The sequence below is a fragment of the Talpa occidentalis genome, unplaced genomic scaffold (genome assembly GCF_014898055.3).
Source record: "Talpa occidentalis isolate TD23 unplaced genomic scaffold, MPIMG_talOcc4v2.1 talOcc4.17, whole genome shotgun sequence".
NCBI lineage: Eukaryota > Metazoa > Chordata > Mammalia > Eulipotyphla > Talpidae > Talpa > Talpa occidentalis.
The window spans coordinates 7603977-7624220 of record NW_023601754.1 but is presented as its reverse complement, the minus strand read 5'-3'; the positions used below and the strand labels follow the sequence as shown (position 1 = coordinate 7624220).

Here is a 20244-nt window from a genome sequence, read left to right as displayed (position 1 = left end):
GATTGTTACAAAGTAAACAATGACTACCATTCACTGCATGTCTACTCAAGAATAAACTGGAAAGTCAGCTAAACATTTAACATATCATCAATTCTCATAAGAATCCTGCAGGTTAAGCATTTTTCCCCAAGCTAAAACTACAGAGAATGGAGGTTCAGAGAAGCAAATTCGTTGAGTAAAAGTATACTATGTAATTGGCAAGGCCAGATCTGTCTGACATAAAATACAATCCGGAGAGACAGAAAGTAGACAAATGGTTGCCAGAGGCTGAGGGGAGGGGGAGATGTGGACTGATCACAGAAAGGGTAATGAAAAAGTTCTGAAACAATACAGTTGTGATGGTCATGTGACATTGTGAATGAACTTGCTGCCACTGAACTGTGCACTTTAATACAGTTAAAATGGCAAATTTTATATTCTGTGTATTTCACCACAATTTTTAAAAGAATAAAGCATGTACCCCATGGTTCCCAATACTCACTATCCCTTGTGCATAATGTTATTTGCATTGCTTCAATCCCTAACCTACACCCCCATCAGATTCAGTATCTCCCAGTTTGTTAGGCTGTTAATAACCCTAGTCCTGCAATCTCTGCAATGCAGAATGGAAGTTCCTGGGTGGCACCATGGACAGCAACTTTTATACCACTTCATCCTCCTACCTAGCTTCTCATATAGTCCCTTCTACACAATCTTCCAGGCCATGCCATTCCCACCCCTTTTGAAGCATCGCTCCCTTCTTCCAATTTCTTGCCTGCCACTGAACTCACATGCAAGTTAATAGTTTGGTCCTCCCCTGACATTGACATCACCTTCTACTTGCACTCTCCCAGAATACAATCTGGTCACCTCCCCCTTAATGCAGGCTCTCCAGGTCACTGACTTGTATCTAGAGTTTAGTGACCCATAAGAAACAAAGGTTGGGCCTCCCCGGTGGATCAGCGGTTGAGTGCTGGGTTGCGAAGCTGCCCGCGGCCTCTGCAGCGCCGGTTCGATCCCTGGCCGCCGGACGAGGGTCCCACATGGCGCGCAGACCTCTCCTGCTGCCCACTGCTCCCCTCAGCAGTGTACTTCATCACTCTGCCTGTTCTACTCTCTGCTCTGGCTCTGATGAATTCTCTCACCCTCTTGCACCTCTGACTGTACCCAGTGCTTGTATAAATAAATAAATAAATCTTTAAAAAAAAAAAGAAAGAAAGAAACAAAGGAGGCTGGACTGATCAATGCTGGACTTTGATCTTCTGATGCTGACCCCAACAATGACTAGTGCCCTAGAACAAACAGTTCTTCCATTGGTGTCATACTATATGCAGAGGAAACTATATAGAGAGGAAACCGTTGGGGCCAGCTCTTTCCAGCCTCCTTCACACTGGGCTGGTGACAGCACTGGTCTAATAAGCAGTGAAGACACAATAGGAAGCCGTGCCTTCCACCGAGGGAAGGGCCCTAACATATGGCCTGTGCTTATGTGTCATCTCTTTCTAGTTGAGGGTCTTCTTTTGCCTGGAGGCAAAGTGTGGTGGGACTTCAAGTTCTGAAACACAATCCAATATTTCATAAATCATTTCTTCCTGCAGTAAAAATGTTCCATACCATTTGGAACGTTTTTTGTTTCAACAATATAACTAATGGGGATGTTTCACATGAGGTTGTTTGTAAATATTTCCACTGACCAGTTGACAAGTCAACTGGCTTCTCTGAATCTTACTTCCATTGTTAGATTAATCAAGCTTGAAAGTCTCTCTTATATCATTCTCTGATTTGACTGCAAGTTTACTCATTTGCTTCTATACCTTCCTGGTACCTCAGTCATTAAGAGGTAAGATTAGTTGAAAAAAATGAACCACTCCTTTCCACCCCAAAATTTTTGAAACACTGAACTTTTAACTTGACCAAAGTATAATAAATTTATAACCATTCCTCAGATGCTTTCCATTCTGCTATCAGTTCTGAAGTTGATACCTCTCAATTCTTTGGTGTGAAAAAGTTTCTCTGAAAGTAACAAAAATTGGTGTTTTGAAGAAAAGTTAAAGATCCATAGTGATGTGTGGTTTTCCATTATAAATATGTAGGACAGGGCTGAGGAGCCTAATAAAAGGCCAATATGGATCTATAAAAACCACAACAGGTCAGAATAGATTAGACAAAGAAAACAGATGGGTACCCATGACCCCAACGGCAGTCTGGGGATTTCCTCGTTCCTTTCTGGGGATTTCCACATTCCTTTTTGAATGTATCTTGGCTTTCTATCACAGATCCAGCCGTGAGAAGAGGCATCTGTGGTTAAACCCTACAGCCCTTCATCTAAGCTTCGAGCCCTAACAAGTAAAAGAGCAGAGTTCTGGTACTCTAACCTGGGTCACACACTGCTGTAACTCTTTGTTTGCTTGACTGGTTGCTCCTTGAGGCCAGCGACCAGCTCTTAATTATTTCTCTATTTGTAAAGCTAGCAGAGTATCTAGCATCCAGCAGGGAGTTGGCTATTTTTTGTGACAGAATCAAATAATGAATGAATAAAGTAGGTTGACAGCTGTTTATTTCCTCAAAAGCCTATTTTCTTGTGGGAGTGTTACACTGACCTCTATGTTAAAAAATAATTTTTTAAGCTGTAGCTAGAAACTATTCAATCAGTGATATTTAAATGAACAAAATCAAAGAACCTCAATGATAGAAGGAAGAGCAAGTGAACAAAAGAAGGTTTGATTTGACTGTACCGACTTGTTCACCATCTACCAGTAATGTCTGGAGGAATGAATTTTTCTGCAAGGAATGAACAGAAATTTAAATTAAAAAGCAAAGAAAAACGGGCCTCCCCGGTGGTGCAGCGGTTGAGCGCTGGGTTGCGAAGCTGCCCGCGGCCTCTGCAGCGCCGGTTCGATCCCCGGCTGCTCCCCGGCCACCGGAGGAGGGTCCCACATGGCGCGCAGACCTCTCCTGCCGCCCACTGCTCCCCTCAGCAGTGTACTTCGGTCCTTCTGCCTGCTCTGCTCCCCGCTCTGGCTCTGGTGAATTCTCTCACCCTCCAGCGCTTCTGACCGTACCCAGTGCATGTATAAACAAACAAACAAACAAATAAATAAATAAATAAACATGCCTCTAAAAAAAAAAAAAAAAAAAGCAAAGAAAAACTATCAACATGGTCAAAATTTGGCCTCCCTGGTGGCACAAGGGGTTAAGACGCAGCCATTGCAGCACAAGTTCGAACCCCTGGCCAGGGAGCTTAACCACATGGCACGGCAAACCTCTCCTGACTTGCTTGCTGCTCCCCTCAGCAGTGTATTTCAGTCAGTCTACCTGTTCTGTTCCCCACTCTGTCTCTGGTGAATCCTCTCTCCCCCCACACCTCTGGCCGGTACCCCAGCTCTTGTATGTATGCGTAAATAAATAAATGAAAAAAAAATAAAAATAAAATCCTTTTGACTTATTAAATTTATACAATGTGCAAACAGCATTTTTTCTGAGACACAGAAAGAAAAAGACAGAAGGAAAGAACAGTCCCTGGATCAGCTCTGCCACCCACTCCACTCACTAATGTAATTCGGGACAAGTCACTTCATAATTTTTTACTTTTGTTTCCTCTACTGTAAAAGGATATCTGTCCAAACTCAAAGACTATACCACAACGAGAGTACCCCAATATAAACTATTGGTGACAGTGACGTGTCAACATAGGAAAAAGGATGATCACAGATGTATACTCTGCGTGGGACGTTGACAGTGGAAGAGGCTGTGCATGTGCAGAGACAGAGGGTCTAAGGGAACTTTCTGTCCTTTCTACTCAATTTTTCTGTGAATTTAAAATTGTTCTAAAAAGTAAAGTTTATTTCCAAAAAAGTGGAGTTATACTATTTCTAAAGTTCCTTCCAATTCTAAGATTCCATTATTCTAACTTACTCTCCAGAAATAATTAAAAATTCAGAAAGAGGAGTCAACTGGCTGATCTCACAAAGAAAATTTAATTAGAAATTCATTTAGATTAAGTGGGGGAAAAAAGACTTGGATAATTAAAGTCAAGATTCCCTGAATCTGGAAACAGAGATAAGATGGAAATGAGAATGGAGGAAATAAACTAATTAGGTACCTTCTAGCCTCTCCTACCTGAAAATTTCTCCTGCCTTTAGGGAGTCTCTGGCAAGTATTGTGAGGAATACTAAATGGAAACATACCCCTGTCCAGTGTCAGATTGTGGCCAGTTCTCTTAAAAGCAAGAAAATGTCCAAATTAGAAAGAACTGAAATTCTCTTACCCTATCCTCCCCAGAACCAATGTCCATGCCCTCTAGGTCTCTCTTCCCTGCTCTGGACAAAGAAAAACTATGTCTCCCTTTCATACCTGGGAAGACAAAAGAACTGAAGCACTCTAAGGGTCAGGCCTCTAAGGGCCTCCTCATGGAGACAGTGTGGGAAGTCACTGGACTGAAAATGGCTGAGATGAATGCCAGGTGTAAGGCACACACAGAGAAATGGCAAGCATTATTTATGCAGATGAAGTACAAGTGGCGACACCAAGTTTTCAGTTTCACAGGATTAGCCTCTCTATCGAACCCACAGTATGGCGAACACCCCACTTGGCCCAGCTGGGCACACCACTCCGCTGGCTGCTGGCTGTGACAGAGGGAAGGGCAGAAAGGCCTTTCCCAGCAACTGTTCCAGCCACAAAGTTTTCATTCAGAGGATGGAGGGTTTATGCCTTTAACTGCCAAAATGCTTTTTTATTTTAAGTCTTTTATATCATTCCAAAATGGATTCTATGCCTTCCTAAATAAAGTATACTGAACATAACAGCCTCAACATGCTGTGCTTTTCAAACTATGCTCTTTTTAGGTATTTTTTCTGTCTCCTTTCTTGCTTTTCTCTGCTGTCATTCACTTGTCAGTGTGACTTAGTATAACTAACTTCTAATTTGTTACTTCTAGTTCTGCTATGGTCTTGAAAATCAGATTACCAATCTGATAATGGATGAGGATAAAGAAGAAACTGGCTCTGAGGAACTCAGGGCTCTGCATTTAGCTGTTGAGATGGCAGCCAGATGGGCAGCTGTCACAATACAGGTGACACAGGAAGTCAAACTGGAAATGTCAAGTGAGGCACCAAGATAAAATAGACTTAAAACTCCAAAGTAAAACAACAGACTAAGATGAGAATAGGACTATTAAAAAAAATCCTTATTTAGAAAGAGCATGCAGAAGGAGTATACAAAAGTGTGGAGACAGAGCACATTGATAAGGATTTGGAGGGAGCTGTTGGGAAGGATAAGGCCCACCATTCAACCCACTAAGGATAAAAAGACAATCTAATTCTTTAAAGGGCGCCGGATCTTAGCAGACATTTCTCTATAGAAGACATGCAAATGGCCAATAAGTACATCACAGGCTGTTCACATGACAGCCAGTTAAGGAAGTGAAAATCAAAACCACAATGAAATACTACTTTACTCCCACTGGGAGGGTTATAATTTTTAAAAAGGGATACTAATAAGTGTTGACAAGAATGTGGATAAATTCAAATTTTCATAGATTGCTGGCAGGAATGTAGGATGGTATAGCCACTTTGGGAAACAATCTGGTAGTTCCCCAAAAGTTTTTTTTTTTAAATATGGGAACACTTCACGAATTTGCATGTCATCCTTGCACAGGGGCCATGCTAACCTTCTCTGTATCGTTCCAATTTTAGTATATGTGCTGCCGAAGCGAGCAATGTCCCTCAAAAGTTTAAACAGAGATACCATATGATCCAGCAATTTCACTCCTAGGTATATACCCAAGGGGGGTTGAAAACATATGTACACACAATAGGGACTCCCCGGTGGCGCAGGGGTTGAGCGCTGGGTTGCAAAGCTGCCCGCAGCCTTTGTGGCGCCAGTTCAATCCCCGGCTGCTCCCCGGCCACCAGAGGAGGGTCCCACATGGTGCGCAGACCTCTCCTGCCACCCGCTGCTCCCCTCAGCAGTGTACTTCGGTCCTTCTGCCTGCTCTGCTCCCCGCTCTGGCTCTGGTGAATTCTCTCACCCTCCCGGGCTTCTGACTGTACCCAGTGCTTATATAAATAAATAAATAGATAGATAGATAGATAGATAGATAGATAGATAGATAGATAGATAGATAGATAGATAAATCTTTAAAAAAAATTTTAAAAAACATTAAAAAAATAATAAAATAAGAAAACATATGTACACACAATAACCAGTACACAACTGTCTATTCAGCATTATTCACAAATTTCAATTATGTACACATACTGGAATACTAATGGAATGCTATCTGGCATTAATAGGAATGAAGTACAGCTTCCTGCTATGATATGAATGAATCTTTAAAAACATCACACTAAGCAAAAAGCCACTACAAAAGACCATCTATTATACGATTCCACTTACATGAAATATCCAGAATAGGCAAACCTATAGATACAGAAAGTATATTACAGGTTGCCTAAGGATGGCAGTAAAATGGGATGGGGAGGAATGGAGAGTAACAGCTAATGGGTGTGGGGTCTTTCTAGGAAGGACAAAATATCCTAAAACTAGGTTGTGGTAATGGCTGCATGATCCTGTGAATATATCAAAAACATTGAACACTTCACATGTGTCAACTGTGTGTTATATGAATTATATCTCAATAAATCTGTAAAAAAAGAAGAGAGAAATCAGAGCTTGACATGTTCCCAAATGCCTCTCTAAAATTAAACACCCTCTTGCTACCCAGTGAGTTGCTGGATCAATTCAACCATCCCAGATGTTTTCCTTATTTCCTGCCTTTGAGCTGTACTCTATAATTTAGTATTAGCAGAAAGATAATAAAGACAACACTTCCTTTGTTGCTAAATTTTACACAGTGTTTACCATTTTCCTCCAACGTACACATTTCCTCTGTTTTCCCACTGCAGCTGAGCTGCCAAAATCTCATAAAGAGAATAATTACCCTGTGTACCCCTTCCTGCTTTCACGACAAACCCAATCCCTATGCATAATCAAGTGTCTACAGCAAACTAATGTTTTGCTTGCCTCTCCAGGATGTTTTAAATTCCCCTCCCCTTCTTCTGGGGCAAGAATAGTAGAAATGGCAGGACTCACTATTTCTGAATCCCTCTGTTTCTTACAGACTAATTCACTCTACATAAATTATTTTGCTTTCTTTGTCGTCCAAAAGCAATTTGTTGACTGCCAAGGAATAAGGAATACTATGAGGTGTTTGTACCAAAGGTTAGTCACAATTAGTCCTACCCCTGACGGCACTTTCAAGCATTTCTGACATAACCATTTAAATGTTTTAAATTTATTTTAATTATGTTCATTGAAGTAACATTAATTTATTATACTATGTATATTTTAGGTATAAGGTTCAAACCTCAACAAAACACAAAAAGATCAACCTCACTAGCAATAATAAGAAACTAGCTGCTGTGGGCCTCCCCTGGTGGTGCAGCAGTTGAGCGCTGGGCTGTGAAGCTGCCTGCAGCCTCTGCAGCACGGGTTCGATCCCCGGCCACTGGCGAGGGTCCCAAATGGTGCGCAGATCTCTCCTGCCGCCCGCTACTCCCCTCAGCAGTGTTTTTCAGTCCGTCTGCCCATGCCCTCTGGTAACAAGTTTTTCAGAGCCTAAAAATTATTTTTGCTGTGATAAACTAAAATTTACATATTTACTCAAAAAATGTTTAATTTACCACCCAAAGAAAGAAATGAGATGTGGAATATAATTTTTTGATGACTGAGATGTAAGTCACATGCCATAAAATTCATTCCCAAAATGGACAATTCAGTGGTCTTTAGTATATTCACAAGGTTGTATATCCATCACCACAATCTAATTCCAGAACATTTTCCTTACCTCAGAAAAAAAGAAAACCCACATCCATTAGCAGCCACGCCCAATTCCCACCCCTGTCTCTAGCAACCACTAATTTACTTTCCATCTGTGGAATTTGCCCACTGTGATCATTTCATAAAAATGGAATCTTGCAATACTGTATTCTTTTGTGTCTGACTTCTTTAAAGTTTAAAAAATTAAAACTTTTAAATGTTGATTTGTGTTGTGGCATGAGCCCATACTTCATTCCTTTTTATGGCTGAAAATTATTCCATTATATGGGTAAATCACATTTGTTTCTTCATTCATCAGTTGACAGACATGCGGGCTGTTTCCACATTTTGGCTATTATGAATAGTGCTGCTATGAACATTTGTGCATGAGTTTTTATGTGAATACATTTTCATTTCACTTGGGTAGATACCTCAGAGTGGAATTGCTGGGTCACACAATGACCCTATGTTTAACGTTTTGAGGAAGTGCTAAACTGTTTTCCAAAGTGGCTGAACCTTTTTATATGAAATAAAATTTTGAAAGTTGTTTACTACTGTGAACATTTCTAATAGTAAAATATAATTCTAAATGTATTAAAGTAAACTTTAAAGAACATTTATCCCAACTCCATCTGGTCCTAATACAATGGACTTTATTTTTTGCCTAAAAATATATATATTTCATATATAAGATTGTAATCACAGAGAACATACAATTTATATATATTTTTTCATTTTCAGTATGTATTTAGTTAGTCATTTGTAGTATTCATTTATTGAGACTTCTTAATGATGGTGATTATTATCAAAACTTATAAAGTAGGGCCTCCCTGGTGGCACAGTGGGTTGAGCGCAGTGCCGTGAAGCTATCCGCAGCCTCTGCAGCACCAGTTCGATCCCAACTGGCCGGGCGAGAATCCCACATAGCACGGCAGACCTCTCCTGTCTCCCTCAGCAGTGTATTTTGGTCCATCTGCCTGTTCTGCTCCCCAGTCTGTCTCTGGTGAATCCACTCACCCTCCCGCACATCTGGCCTGTATCCCGGTTCTTGTATGCATGAATAAATAAATCTTTAAAAAAAAAACTTATAAAGTAGATTCAATATTATCATATCATCCAGGAAGCCTCGAGCATTGCAAATGCCTCTGTCAATTTCTTCAAAAGACACATTTTTATCATTGACATGTGCCAGTAGAGAATCTAAACTGCTTAACATTCAAAGTAAATGATGAATGTTAGTTGATAGTTTTAAAGTATCAGTTTTACTCACAGATTATTATTTCTAGTTTTCAAAGTAAAAAGATTTTGACAGTTTAGAATGTAAAACCAATCACGCCAATTCTTGAAGTACTTATTAAAAAGTCAAAATTACTTTGAGACCGAGTACAAATATTAGCTCAAAATATTAGTGACTGAAGTACCAACCTTAAAAACATCCTCAACACATCTACTAAGTTCTTCTTCTGTCACCAAAATGGTCCCTGGTGCCACGTCACTCTCCGGAATCTCTAGAGAAAAACCACATTAACCATACTCAGCTCGTCAATGAATAGAAGAAACTAGGCCAAAGGAAGAAAGTTTTACCAAAAACATAGCTCATTAATTAGCTGCTAAAATTAAAAATTCTTCTAAAAATTTACATGGTTACAACTGTATAATACAGCAACATTAAATTTATTTTATGGAACCTATGATGCCACTGATTATCAATATGCATTGTTATTTTATGTATCACTAAGAAAGACATGTAGCTGGCATTCTAGTTCATGAAGACTGTGTGGAGATGTTCAATAACTAATTCCTTAAATGAATGGGCAAGGTACAGGATAAAAATAACTGATGCACAATTGGAATGAATCTAGGCTTTCCAATAAGAACGCTCTAGACTGCAACATGGACTCTTCAACAAAGAGTAAAAGACAAATTCAACTAGGGAACTATTCTATGTTAAAGGAAACTAAAAAAAAAAAAAAATTTATAACAAGTGAATGTAGTGCATTATTCTTGGCTGGATTCTGGATTTTTAACTAACAGTTTCAATTCTTGGGGAAATGAAAGAAATCTGAATATGGTCTACACATTAGGTGATGTCTATAAATAATTCTCCAATGTTTCCAGGAAAATATGTTTGCATATAGAAAGAGAGAGTGGAAAAGTTAATGTGGCCAAGATGTTAAGCTGATCAATCTCTAAGTGTATAGGGGTTCAATATAATCTTCAATATAATTGAAGATTGGAAAGTTTATGAAGTGAATTTTTCAAAATAAAAAGTGGAGGGTATTAAAATACCACAGACTTAACTCAGTTACATCTGAAACCTAGAAGGTCCTTCAGAGGGACACCCAGGGCACCACACAGCCTGTCTTACCTGCTGTGTTTAAGCACCGATGAAGAGGCGCTAAGATGGGTTGAAGCAAATACTTTGCTGCCAACTGTGGGTGTTCTCTTGACATAGTTATAAAGGTAGTGGTGGCAACTCTCTGAAATTGCCGCGCTGTCAATTTATCTTGAAAGTGAAATAAATCCAGAATCTAAAAAAAAAATTGTATGAGTTAAACACTAGGTTCTTCACAAGGTGAATTACATTAACTAAGAAGAGAAAGCACTAATTTCTTTTTTTTTTAAGATTTAATTATTTATGCACACAAGAACTGGGGTATAGGCCAGAGGCGCAGGGGGTGAGAGGATTCACCAGAGACAGAGTGGGGAACAGAACAGGAGGGTCTACTGAAATATACTGCTAAGGGGAGCAGTGGGCGAGGCAGGAGAGGTCTGCTGCGCCTTGTGGGTATCTCTCTGGCCGGAGATCGAACTCGTGCTGAAGTGACTGAGGATAGCTTCATAGGCTGTGTCTTAATCCCTTGCACCACCAGGGAGGCCCAAGCACTGATTTCTTAAAGTCGAAGAATAAACCCACTGTAATGACACTAATTCAACAGAACTAGAGTGTTATTTATTTATTTTTAACAACCCAGTATATCAATAGGTGTGAGAACTGAAGAGGCTACTGTTTCTTAAAAAATTCTATCAAATTTATAAAATACATACCCATGTAGAATGTCTGGAAAATAAAGATCAAAAATGAAAATGACAAGGAGAGAAGAGAGAGCATTGAAGGGGAGCAGGGAAGCTGGGATTGAAGAACCAGGTGCTCAAGCAGGTTGGTGATCCATCTAACTCAACTTCAAGGTGGTCGTGAACTTGGCATTTCTGAATCCTACCAGCTGGGACGCCCTGATTCTCACAGAATGAAGTTGGAGCATCATGGTGTGGTCTGCAAGTTCAGACCTGTACCATCCACCTCTCTACCTCCCCTCTGACACCTAAGTACACCTGTGCCATACATGGCTTTGAGTCTCTGGACTTGCTGAACAGCCGGGCGGGGCCTGGAGAGTGCTCCAAGTTGCACTCAGCCTTCTCTATGTCCCAACCAGTACCTACCTGTCCTGCATAGGTAATATAATGGTGCGTGTGCAGTAATCAGAGGGATCACAGAGTATGGTCCTCTAGAACCTTCCTGTCCCCCACCCAGGTGATGGTAAGCTCTGTTGCCTGGTACATGCATGTGTTGGGGACACTCTGTAGGATTCTGGGTGGTTAGGCATGGCTCTGTAGGACACAGAGCTGCATGACCCTGTGGAGCCAGGGAGGGCCAGCTGCCTGCATCCCCATGTCTTCCTGGCAAATCATGGAGAAGCTATGGGTTGCTTTGCAGCCATGTTGGAAGCCTTGAGATAAGTCCTGGGTTTCCCCGGGGAGCTCCTGCTCTGGGCCGCCCTGGTGGCTTCTATAGTAAAGAGGAGACTGAGATAAGAAAAGGAGAAAAGTCCAAAGATGTCAGACCTAGTTGAAGCCCATGAAAAAACTGAGGAGGAGACTGCAGCAAAGACACAAGCTGGCAAAGCTGCAAAGTCTGGAGTTTGCCTGTGGTGGAGGCCAGGCCTCCCATGTTACAAGCCCTGTGCTTGGTGGCGCTTAATCAAATCCCAGATTGTCACTTGTAGACATGGGAAATGTCCTTGACAAAGGACAGAAAAGGGAGTACCCCTTGAAGGCCTGCCTCCAGGGTCAGATGCAGTCCCTTGGAGAGGCAGTAGTAGCCCACCTCTCCTGAGTGACTGGTGTGAAAAACATGATGTAAAAACATCTCAGGACCAAGCATGACCCCTTCAGAAGAAATTAATGGATGGTGTGGGTGAAAATAACTGTCTTCAGAAAGGTCTAGAATTGCTGTCCCGAGAAAGAGATGGATGGAGGCAGAGTGTGGGAATGCAGGAGCAAGGAGACATGTCGGAGAGCTCGCACACACAGATGGAGCAGATGCCGAGTGACAAAGTGAGCCAAATACATTCTGTGGTGGATGTCATCCTGAAGACCATCCATCTGCCTGATTACTTTAAAGAGGAGCACGCAGAGGTTGGCTCCTTGGAAGGAGAAGGAAAGAGAGAAGCATGAGGCACACATCTCCTGGATACTCTGTCTGAAGAGGATCTGAAGCTTCTCATTTGTGCTAGAAACTCACAAGTGTCCTTTAAGAGGTAAGCAGGAGTAAAAAGAGAACTATTTCTGAAAACTGGGTGAAGAAAATTGAATGAAGCTTACTCGACAAATAAAAAGACTTATGACTGAGCAGGCATTTTGGGAGTCTGAAAATTCTCAGCTCAGAAATGAGATTCTGAAGTTTCGGCTGAAACTCCAGCTGCTGCATGAGTTAAAGGAGTCTATAAGGCAGCTGCCCAGGATGTCAATGAAGGAGGCCGCTGCCAAGCCACAGAGAGGAAAGGTCTCAAGATTAGAGCACATTAAAAGTCTTCTTTCTACAAATAAGCAGATAATCCTAAAACAGTCAAAAGAAACAAAATGATTTACCTGTGGGCAGATATCCTGGTAGTAACTCTCTGGTGAGAGAGACTGCTGCGGACAAGAGGCCAATATCTTTGCAATCAAGTCACACTTCTTCCAGTCAGCAGCCGTTGCCTCAGCGTCACTCCCGCCAGCTGCCCCCGCTGTCAGCAACGACACAGATGTCCAAAACTCAGAGCTGCTCCCCATATGATTTGAACACTAGCTGCTTCTCAGTGTTTGCTACTTTGATGATGTTGTCTCGTTATATGTCTTTCGTTTAAACTACCTTAAACCTGGGCCTCCCTGGTGGCACAGCGGTTGAGCGCTGGGTTGCAAAGCTGCCCACAGCCTCTGCAGTGCCAGTTCGATCCCCGGCTGCTCCCCAGCCACTGGAGAAGGCTTCCGCATGGCGCGCAGATCTCTCCTGCAGCCTGCTGCTCCCCTCAGCAGTGTACTTCGGTCCTTCTGCCTGCTCTGCTCCCCGCTCTGGCTCTGGTGAATTCTCTCATCCTCCCGCGCTTCTGACTGTACCCAGCGCTTGTATAAATAAATAAATAAATCTTTAAAAAAAAAAGATCTACCCTCACATGATTAGAAAACCTGACAAAAATAAACAATGATTATCAACCATTGAGTAACTGTCAGCTTGGAACACTGGTTTCAGCAAAAAAGGGGAGCCTGATGGTTATCCTGACTTGGTACCGAGAAAGTTTTCGAACCACATCACAGAGGGGAGTCCCAATGAAGCCTGGCAAGTTGTTAAATTAAAACTTAGCTGAGGGTCTCCCAGGTGGCACAGCAGTTGAGCGCTGGGCTGTGAAGCTGCCCGCAGCCTCTGCAGCGCCGGTTGGATTCCCAGCCACCGGTGAGGGTCCCATATGGCATGCAGACCTCTCCTGCCACGCCTGCTGCTCCCCTCAGCAGTGTACTTCGTCAGTCTGCCTGTTCTGCTCCCAGCTCTGGCTCTGGTGAATTCTCTCACCCTCCTGCACTTTTGACTGTACCCAGTGTTTGTATTAAAAAAAAAAAAAAAAATCTTAAAAAAAATTAAATGAAAAAATAAAACTTAGCTGAGCGTTCAGGGAGGCTAAGGCTGAATCTTCAAGGCTAAATATCAAAGAGGAGGAAGTTATACAAAGAGAGAGCCTCAGAGATGCTTCCTCTCAAGTCTTTGCTATAATCTGTATATGTGTATGAGAAAAATACCACCATCTGGAGCAGAACCATCAGAAAGGTATAGGTGGGACAATCTTCAGAGTTCACTCAGGGATGACACTGGTTTGTCTTCCCACTAGCCCCATGGAAACGTACCAGGTGCTGAGTGAGGCCTTCAGAAGGGTATTCCCTTAGTGGTGAGTCAAAGTTACTTTAGATTAAAGACTGCTCTAGACCCACAGGAAGAAGGCTGAAAAACTCAGGTCAGAAAGACTATACTACTAAGACAAAACCCAGAAGCCTCCTGTCAAAAATTACATTTTTATAATCAGTGACTCACTGTTTCTTTTCTTCTTCTACACATATGCTATGAGTAACAAGGGATGTAAACTGAGCTCAAACTTGTGATTGTCGAGCAGTTCTCAAGAGTAAAATCTGACTGTTTCATGGGTTTAGTCTCCGTCAGGTTTGACATTCATATGCGAAAGACGATTAACTGAGACAGCCTTCACAGGAATGGATACCAACCAAGTAACAGAAATATTTTAGTTCTTACCACCTGCTCCTTCCAAAATGCCCCGGACCACCGCCTGGACACCTTTGGGTCTCATTAACCTTTCAGAGAGCAGCTGCCCACATAGACGCCGAAGCCAAGCTGGGGCCTGACACCTAACTTGGGTCTTCACATCTGTGCAGGACTGAAAAGGGAGGGAAAGATATGAATTTGAGATTAATGAGATAGATAGGATCTGTAGAAATTATTTTTATTTAAATTTTATTTTTATAGTCCCCATACAATTACAACCCCCTGATTTTGACCCCAATCCCTCCCCTCCCCGCTCCCCACCCCCCATAGAGTGTCTCTGGTTCATAGTTGTTTGTTGATTTTGATATTTTGTAAAAATTATTTTTAAAATTATGTACTGAGGTATATGTATCAATATAATGATATGTTAATAATGACTTCAAAGAAGCAACATTTTTTCCTTATATAAAAAAAAGACTCTCCTTAACAAAGCCTTCAGCATCATTTAAGAAAGTAGAAATAGAGTGAAATTTCAAAGCCAGAAATAAACAAACACATCAGTTGAAGGAAATACAGATTTTGGAAAGACAAAGCTCATGTAACTAATCTCTGGATGCAGTCCTTCCAATGAAGCTTCCATAGAGGATTCTGCTGGGTGCCACTCACCACTGAGGGACAATTCAATGCAGTGACAGGGTACTGCAGACCTGGCCTCCATGGTCTTATCTACTCTGATCCCTTGTGACACCACAGTTTCTAGAAAGAGTTGACTTTCTCCAAAAACGGAAAGACCTTTTTGAGAGGTTTGTAGAGCCTATGAACAAAGCTGACTTGGTATCCTTTATTTTGGGCTCAGAATGTGAACTATGTTTCTGTCAATCACCGCACCTAACTGTGTGAGCATAAATATTCATGACAGAAACATTCAACCCCAATCAGACCTCCCTCTTTTATTTAAGGGGGATCAATTATTATCATTTTTTGAGGGAGTTATGATGCTAAGTACCTGCCACATAGTCTCAAAAGGAACTTAAAAGGAATGTGCTGTGATTATTCCCACTTTATGGACAAGGAAGCTGAGGGATGAAAATTAAATTAATTCATATAACTGCACTGGGGCTTGAATCCCAGTGGGCCTAATTCCAGAGTGTCTCTTTTCCACCATGCTCTTACCATGCATTTGGCTTTTTCTGGCAAACTGAGGACTTACTCAGAGGGGATTGTGAGGCCAGCGGGGTCAAGGCAACAGCAATATTGTAGAAGTGAGATGAAAATGATTTCCACTAGGCAATGTCTCGGTAGCATGCCTCAGTTGCCCCTGCCTCCTTACCAATAAATAACCCATTCCTTTGGTTCCTCACACTAAATTCACAATTTTAACTTAGGTACGAAAAGCAAATGCACATGATCAAGTTAAATCATTTCAGATAAATCATTTTGTAAGAAAAAAACTATCTCATGCCTAGAAGAACATATAACATTATGTTTCTCAGAGGACCTAAAAACTGTCCCAATAACAGCACTAATTTTAATTTTTTGACTTCAAATACTCCACTTAAAGATTAAGATGTCAAAGAATCAAATTCTAGTTTAAAAAATCCAGTTTCAGAATTAATAAGATATATTTTAAAGAAAAATGACAAATAATAAGCCTTAAAAAAAAGTGATCAAGTTTTCTCGGGGAAAGTGCCCATTATTCCATTAAGAGCAAAATGAATTAAAAGGTATCCTAAGGATCAGTGTAACTTCGTTTCACAGATTGCCTACTTAAAGATCAAAGATAAAATAAGATTCAACCAGGTTATCAACTTTCCCAGGAGCAGATAGCACACAATGTCACCCAGGGTTCAGCACAGGAGTCTCTGGACCTGAATACCTGGGGGGGCCCTCCCTGGAGAAGAAGTAATTCTCGCACTGCTAGTGGTTGATACACTTGATCCAGTGTGTCCCTCAAGGCCTCCTTCGAGAGGGCTCTTTCTTCTTCAGTTAACACCTAAAAGAAACACTGGTGTTAGCAGAATACAAACCAGGCAGTCAATGGAAAGTTTATGATTGTGTAAACTTGTGAGGGGAGAGAGGAAGGCTTCTTTCACCTCTGCATTTCCTTCCATCAGGAGGAGGCTATCATAGTGAAATACTCCCGGCCCTCTCTCAGCTCTCGTCAGGAGAACTGACTGAACTTCTCACCAGGGAGTGCTGGTATGTCCTGCTATGATAAACTGTGAGCACTGTTTCCCCAGTTAGTGTGTGAGCTACTTGAGAACAGGACTGTCTGATACTTCTGTAACCTCCACAGAACCTTCGGGGTCTAAGTACCCAGATCCTTACTAAGGATCAGCAAAAAACAGGCCGATGCCCCTAATACCTAATAATCGTGAACACTGAGTTATGCAGCATTCCCAGTGCTTTTCCCACTTCATCTCATTTAATCCTCCCAAGAACTTATCGAAAGAGGTATGAATAGTTTAATGCTAATATTAGTAGCAGTTACTTTTTAATGAGCACTACTGGGAATTGGGCTAGGTACTTTACACACATTATCTTTAATCCTCACCACCACCTTCCAAGGCAGGTGTGATTATCCACATTTTATAAAAGAGGAAACAGGAGCTCAAAGAAATGGCCTAAGGATCTGTTCCACACAATGACAAGAAGGGACAAATGAAAGGGCTAACTCCCTTCAAAGAGTGATTTATCCACTAGCTAGGCTTTGGCATTCAATGGAAATTCTCAAACTTTCCCAAAGAACTAGGAATTGTCTTTTATAACAACCACACACAAATACAAACACATTCTCTCTTCGCTTTCTCACATACACAAGCTCAATATTTTACCTCTTCCTCAGGCTTCAGTGGTTTTCTCTTAGTTGGGCAGAAACCCAGCTGGCACAGGCCTGCTACAATGTCTCCCAAATGGCGGCAGAAAATCAAGCTTCCTAGAGAGGTGTGTTGAGCAACAGTTAAGAGGACCCTGCAGCTGCTGTACAGTCTCCGGGTGGCAGCAGGGGCAGCGTCGAGACAGACCACATCCTGCACAACAGCCCCAAATTCGGTCCTGTATCTCAAGGGGAGTCCCACACCAGACATGAGATAGGGGCAGAGTCCCAAGGTGACCACGAACTGCAAGGCAGACTGCACAGTCTTCTGCTGTGAGATGCTAAGCGTATCTGGGCTCAGGGCGGGAGCAGCTTCAGGAGTGCGAGGGTTGGGTCTAACTGGTCTGAAATCTGCTACAAGGCAGACCATGGTTTCCTTCAAGCACAACAGCAACAGCAAGGTCTGGGAGGTAAAACTCCAGGTGACATCCACAGAGTTTTGTGGCCAGTCTGCCTTTTTGGCAATTTCATCCCTGAGGAGTCTCAATGTCTTCCAGTGAGGATCCTTCAGGAACTTGTCCTCCAAAGCAGACAGGTTAGATTTCAAAGTAGCCAACAGGACATCATGTTTTGTGATCTGCAGTGAACTGGAGTCTGATCCTTTTGAAGAAAACATCAACAAAAAGATCATGTACAAGGAAAACAAAATGCACCTGCCTCTGCAGGAAGGCCTTCCGCGCTCCAGTTGATCCTCTGAGGCCTGGCTCAGATGCCTTGGCAGAATTCAAGACCATGTCACCCACCTTCCCACAACAGTCTGGACATAGTCAGAATATGCACCTAACATGTTATACTTCTGCTAGCTTGGTTCTGTGCAAGTGCTTTGAGAACAGCGCCCATATTATCTGACTGGGTTTAAAATTTAACCACAACAGAAATGTCAAAAGCCGAACATTTACCACACGAGATTCATTTAAACGGTTCTAAGTGCCAGAGATAAAGCACTGAACCAATTAAAGTCCCTTCCCTCATGTTATTTACATTCCAATAAAGCAGATGACAACATATAGACATATATTCAAAACTGTTAGTGCAATCATTTCTATTCTCATTTTTCCTGACCTTTCCTAAATTGGTCTTTTCTGCCCTCTACTGATGAAAAAGCCCATATTCACTCTTAGCAGCAATGGATAGTTAACGGCTCCCTCTTTGAAACTCTTCTTTTGGCCACTGGGGTACCACTCTTCTCTGGTATCCCTGCTGCTGATATTCAGTGGACATTCAGTCACTGTCTCCTCTGCTAGCAGATATCTGAACACTCCAGGGCTAGTCCCTAACATTCTTCCATGATGATCTGACCCAAGCCATGTATTTAAAAACCATCTATATAGATATTTGCAAATGACATATCTCTCACTTCTCCGAAGAAGATATACAAATGGCCAAAAGGCACATGAAAATATGTTCATCCTTATTTATCATTAAGGAAATGTAAATCAAAACTACAAGAAGAGATCACCCCATACCTGTGAGAATGTCTATCATCAAAAAGACAGGGAATAGTGCTGGCAAGGGTGTGAAGAGGGAACTCTTGCGCACTGTTGGCAGGAAGTAAATTGGAGCAGTCACTCCAACAACATGGACTGTTCTCCAAAAAATATATATATATAAATAGGGACTCCCTGGTGGCACAACGGGTTAAGCACTGCACTATGAAGCAATCTGCAGCCTCTGCAGCACAAGTTTGATCCCCGGCCAGGGAGAAACCCACATGACGCAGACCTCTCCTGTCTTGCCCGCTGCTCCCCTCAGCAGTGTATTTCAGTCAGTCTGCCTGTTCTGTTCCCTACTCTGTCTCTGGTGAATCCTCTCACCAACCCCCCCCCTCCCCCCGCCCCTGGCATCTCTGGCCTGTATCCCAGCTCTTGTATGAACAAATAAATAAATCTTAAAAAAAAAAAAGAATAATGAACAGTATCACATATACAAAAAATTTATTAGTTTATAATAAAACAAAAAAATTACTTCATTGGTTACCTTTGGAGATTACTAAGTATTAATTTATTACTGTGAAAATTGATCAATATAGGAACGGTGTGAACCTAACTATAACTACATATTAAAATAAAGACATGTCTATGTACATATGTGTATGTATGTATACATAAAGATAGAAAAGGTTCTCAAAACTTATACTCCGAAATATAAACAGTGATCTTCTCTGGGTCGTACGGTCATGGGTGATTTTTCTTTTGTGCTTAATTATAGGCTTATTTGAGGCCTCCCTGGTGGTGCAAGGGGTTAAGTCTCAGCACTACGACGCTCTCTGCAAACACTGAAGCATGAGTTCAATCCCCGGCCAGCGAGCTAACCCACATGGCACAGCAGACCTCTCCTGTCTTGCCCGCTGCTCCCCTCAGCAGTGTATTTCAATTCCCCCCTCTGTCTCTGGTGAATCCTCTCACCACCCCCACCTCAGGCCTGTACCCCAGTTCTTGTATGCATAAATAAGTAAATCTTTAATAAAGAAGAAAATTATAGTCTTACATCTTATTTTTTTTCCTACAGTGACTGTATTGTTTTTATACTAATAAAGTTATTTAAGGTAATGAAGCAGTATGTAGTATATCAGACCACTTCCGCAGACAAATACTTCCCAAAATGTACTCTCTAGGTGGTAAGATGGCCATTTTAAATTTCTTCTTTTAGTTTCTCTATTTTTTTAAAGTGTTACCATAGGGAATATTAACCCCTTCTATAAAAAGAAATAGGGACAATAATGTCATTTTTTTTCTAATCTTTAAAAATAATGAGAATGAGGAGAAAGAACTGTCCAGTACTTCTGGAGGTCTGTCCAGGGTAGATGTCCTGACCCACAGACATGAATTTCTAGTGGTTTTGGCTAATATATACCTAAAAAGAAAATGAGTGCACTCCAATGGTTAGTGCTGCCACTCTTACCATAGCTAAACAATCTCTAAGTGACTTCCTGCATATTTATAAGATCTTTGAACCCAAACGTGGGCCACTAAGTGATTTACAAAAGCTATTAAGCTAATATTAAGTTTTTCAAGCGCCTCAATAATATAGTCTTCTCTGCCCCCTA

The 20244-nt window shown here is 41.6% G+C and overlaps 1 protein-coding gene and 1 non-coding gene across 2 annotated transcripts in view; both read right to left on the bottom strand.

Annotated features, from left to right (window-relative positions):
- The window catches only part of TANGO6 (transport and golgi organization 6 homolog), a 157059-nt gene that overhangs the window by 135291 nt on the left and 1524 nt on the right, over positions 1 to 20244 (bottom strand). Inside the window, exons 2-7 of the mRNA XM_037515990.2 lie at positions 17158 to 17798; positions 16200 to 16316; positions 14354 to 14495; positions 12667 to 12803; positions 10166 to 10328; positions 9223 to 9305 (exon numbers count right to left, since the gene is read on the bottom strand). Coding sequence (XP_037371887.1) covers positions 9223 to 9305; positions 10166 to 10328; positions 12667 to 12803; positions 14354 to 14495; positions 16200 to 16316; positions 17158 to 17798 — 1283 coding nt within the window. The remainder of the gene's footprint in view (positions 1 to 9222; positions 9306 to 10165; positions 10329 to 12666; positions 12804 to 14353; positions 14496 to 16199; positions 16317 to 17157; positions 17799 to 20244) is intronic.
- Positions 5590 to 5696, bottom strand: LOC119250582 (U6 spliceosomal RNA). The gene has a single exon (XR_005126323.1). It is a non-coding gene; the product is annotated as a U6 spliceosomal RNA (small nuclear RNA).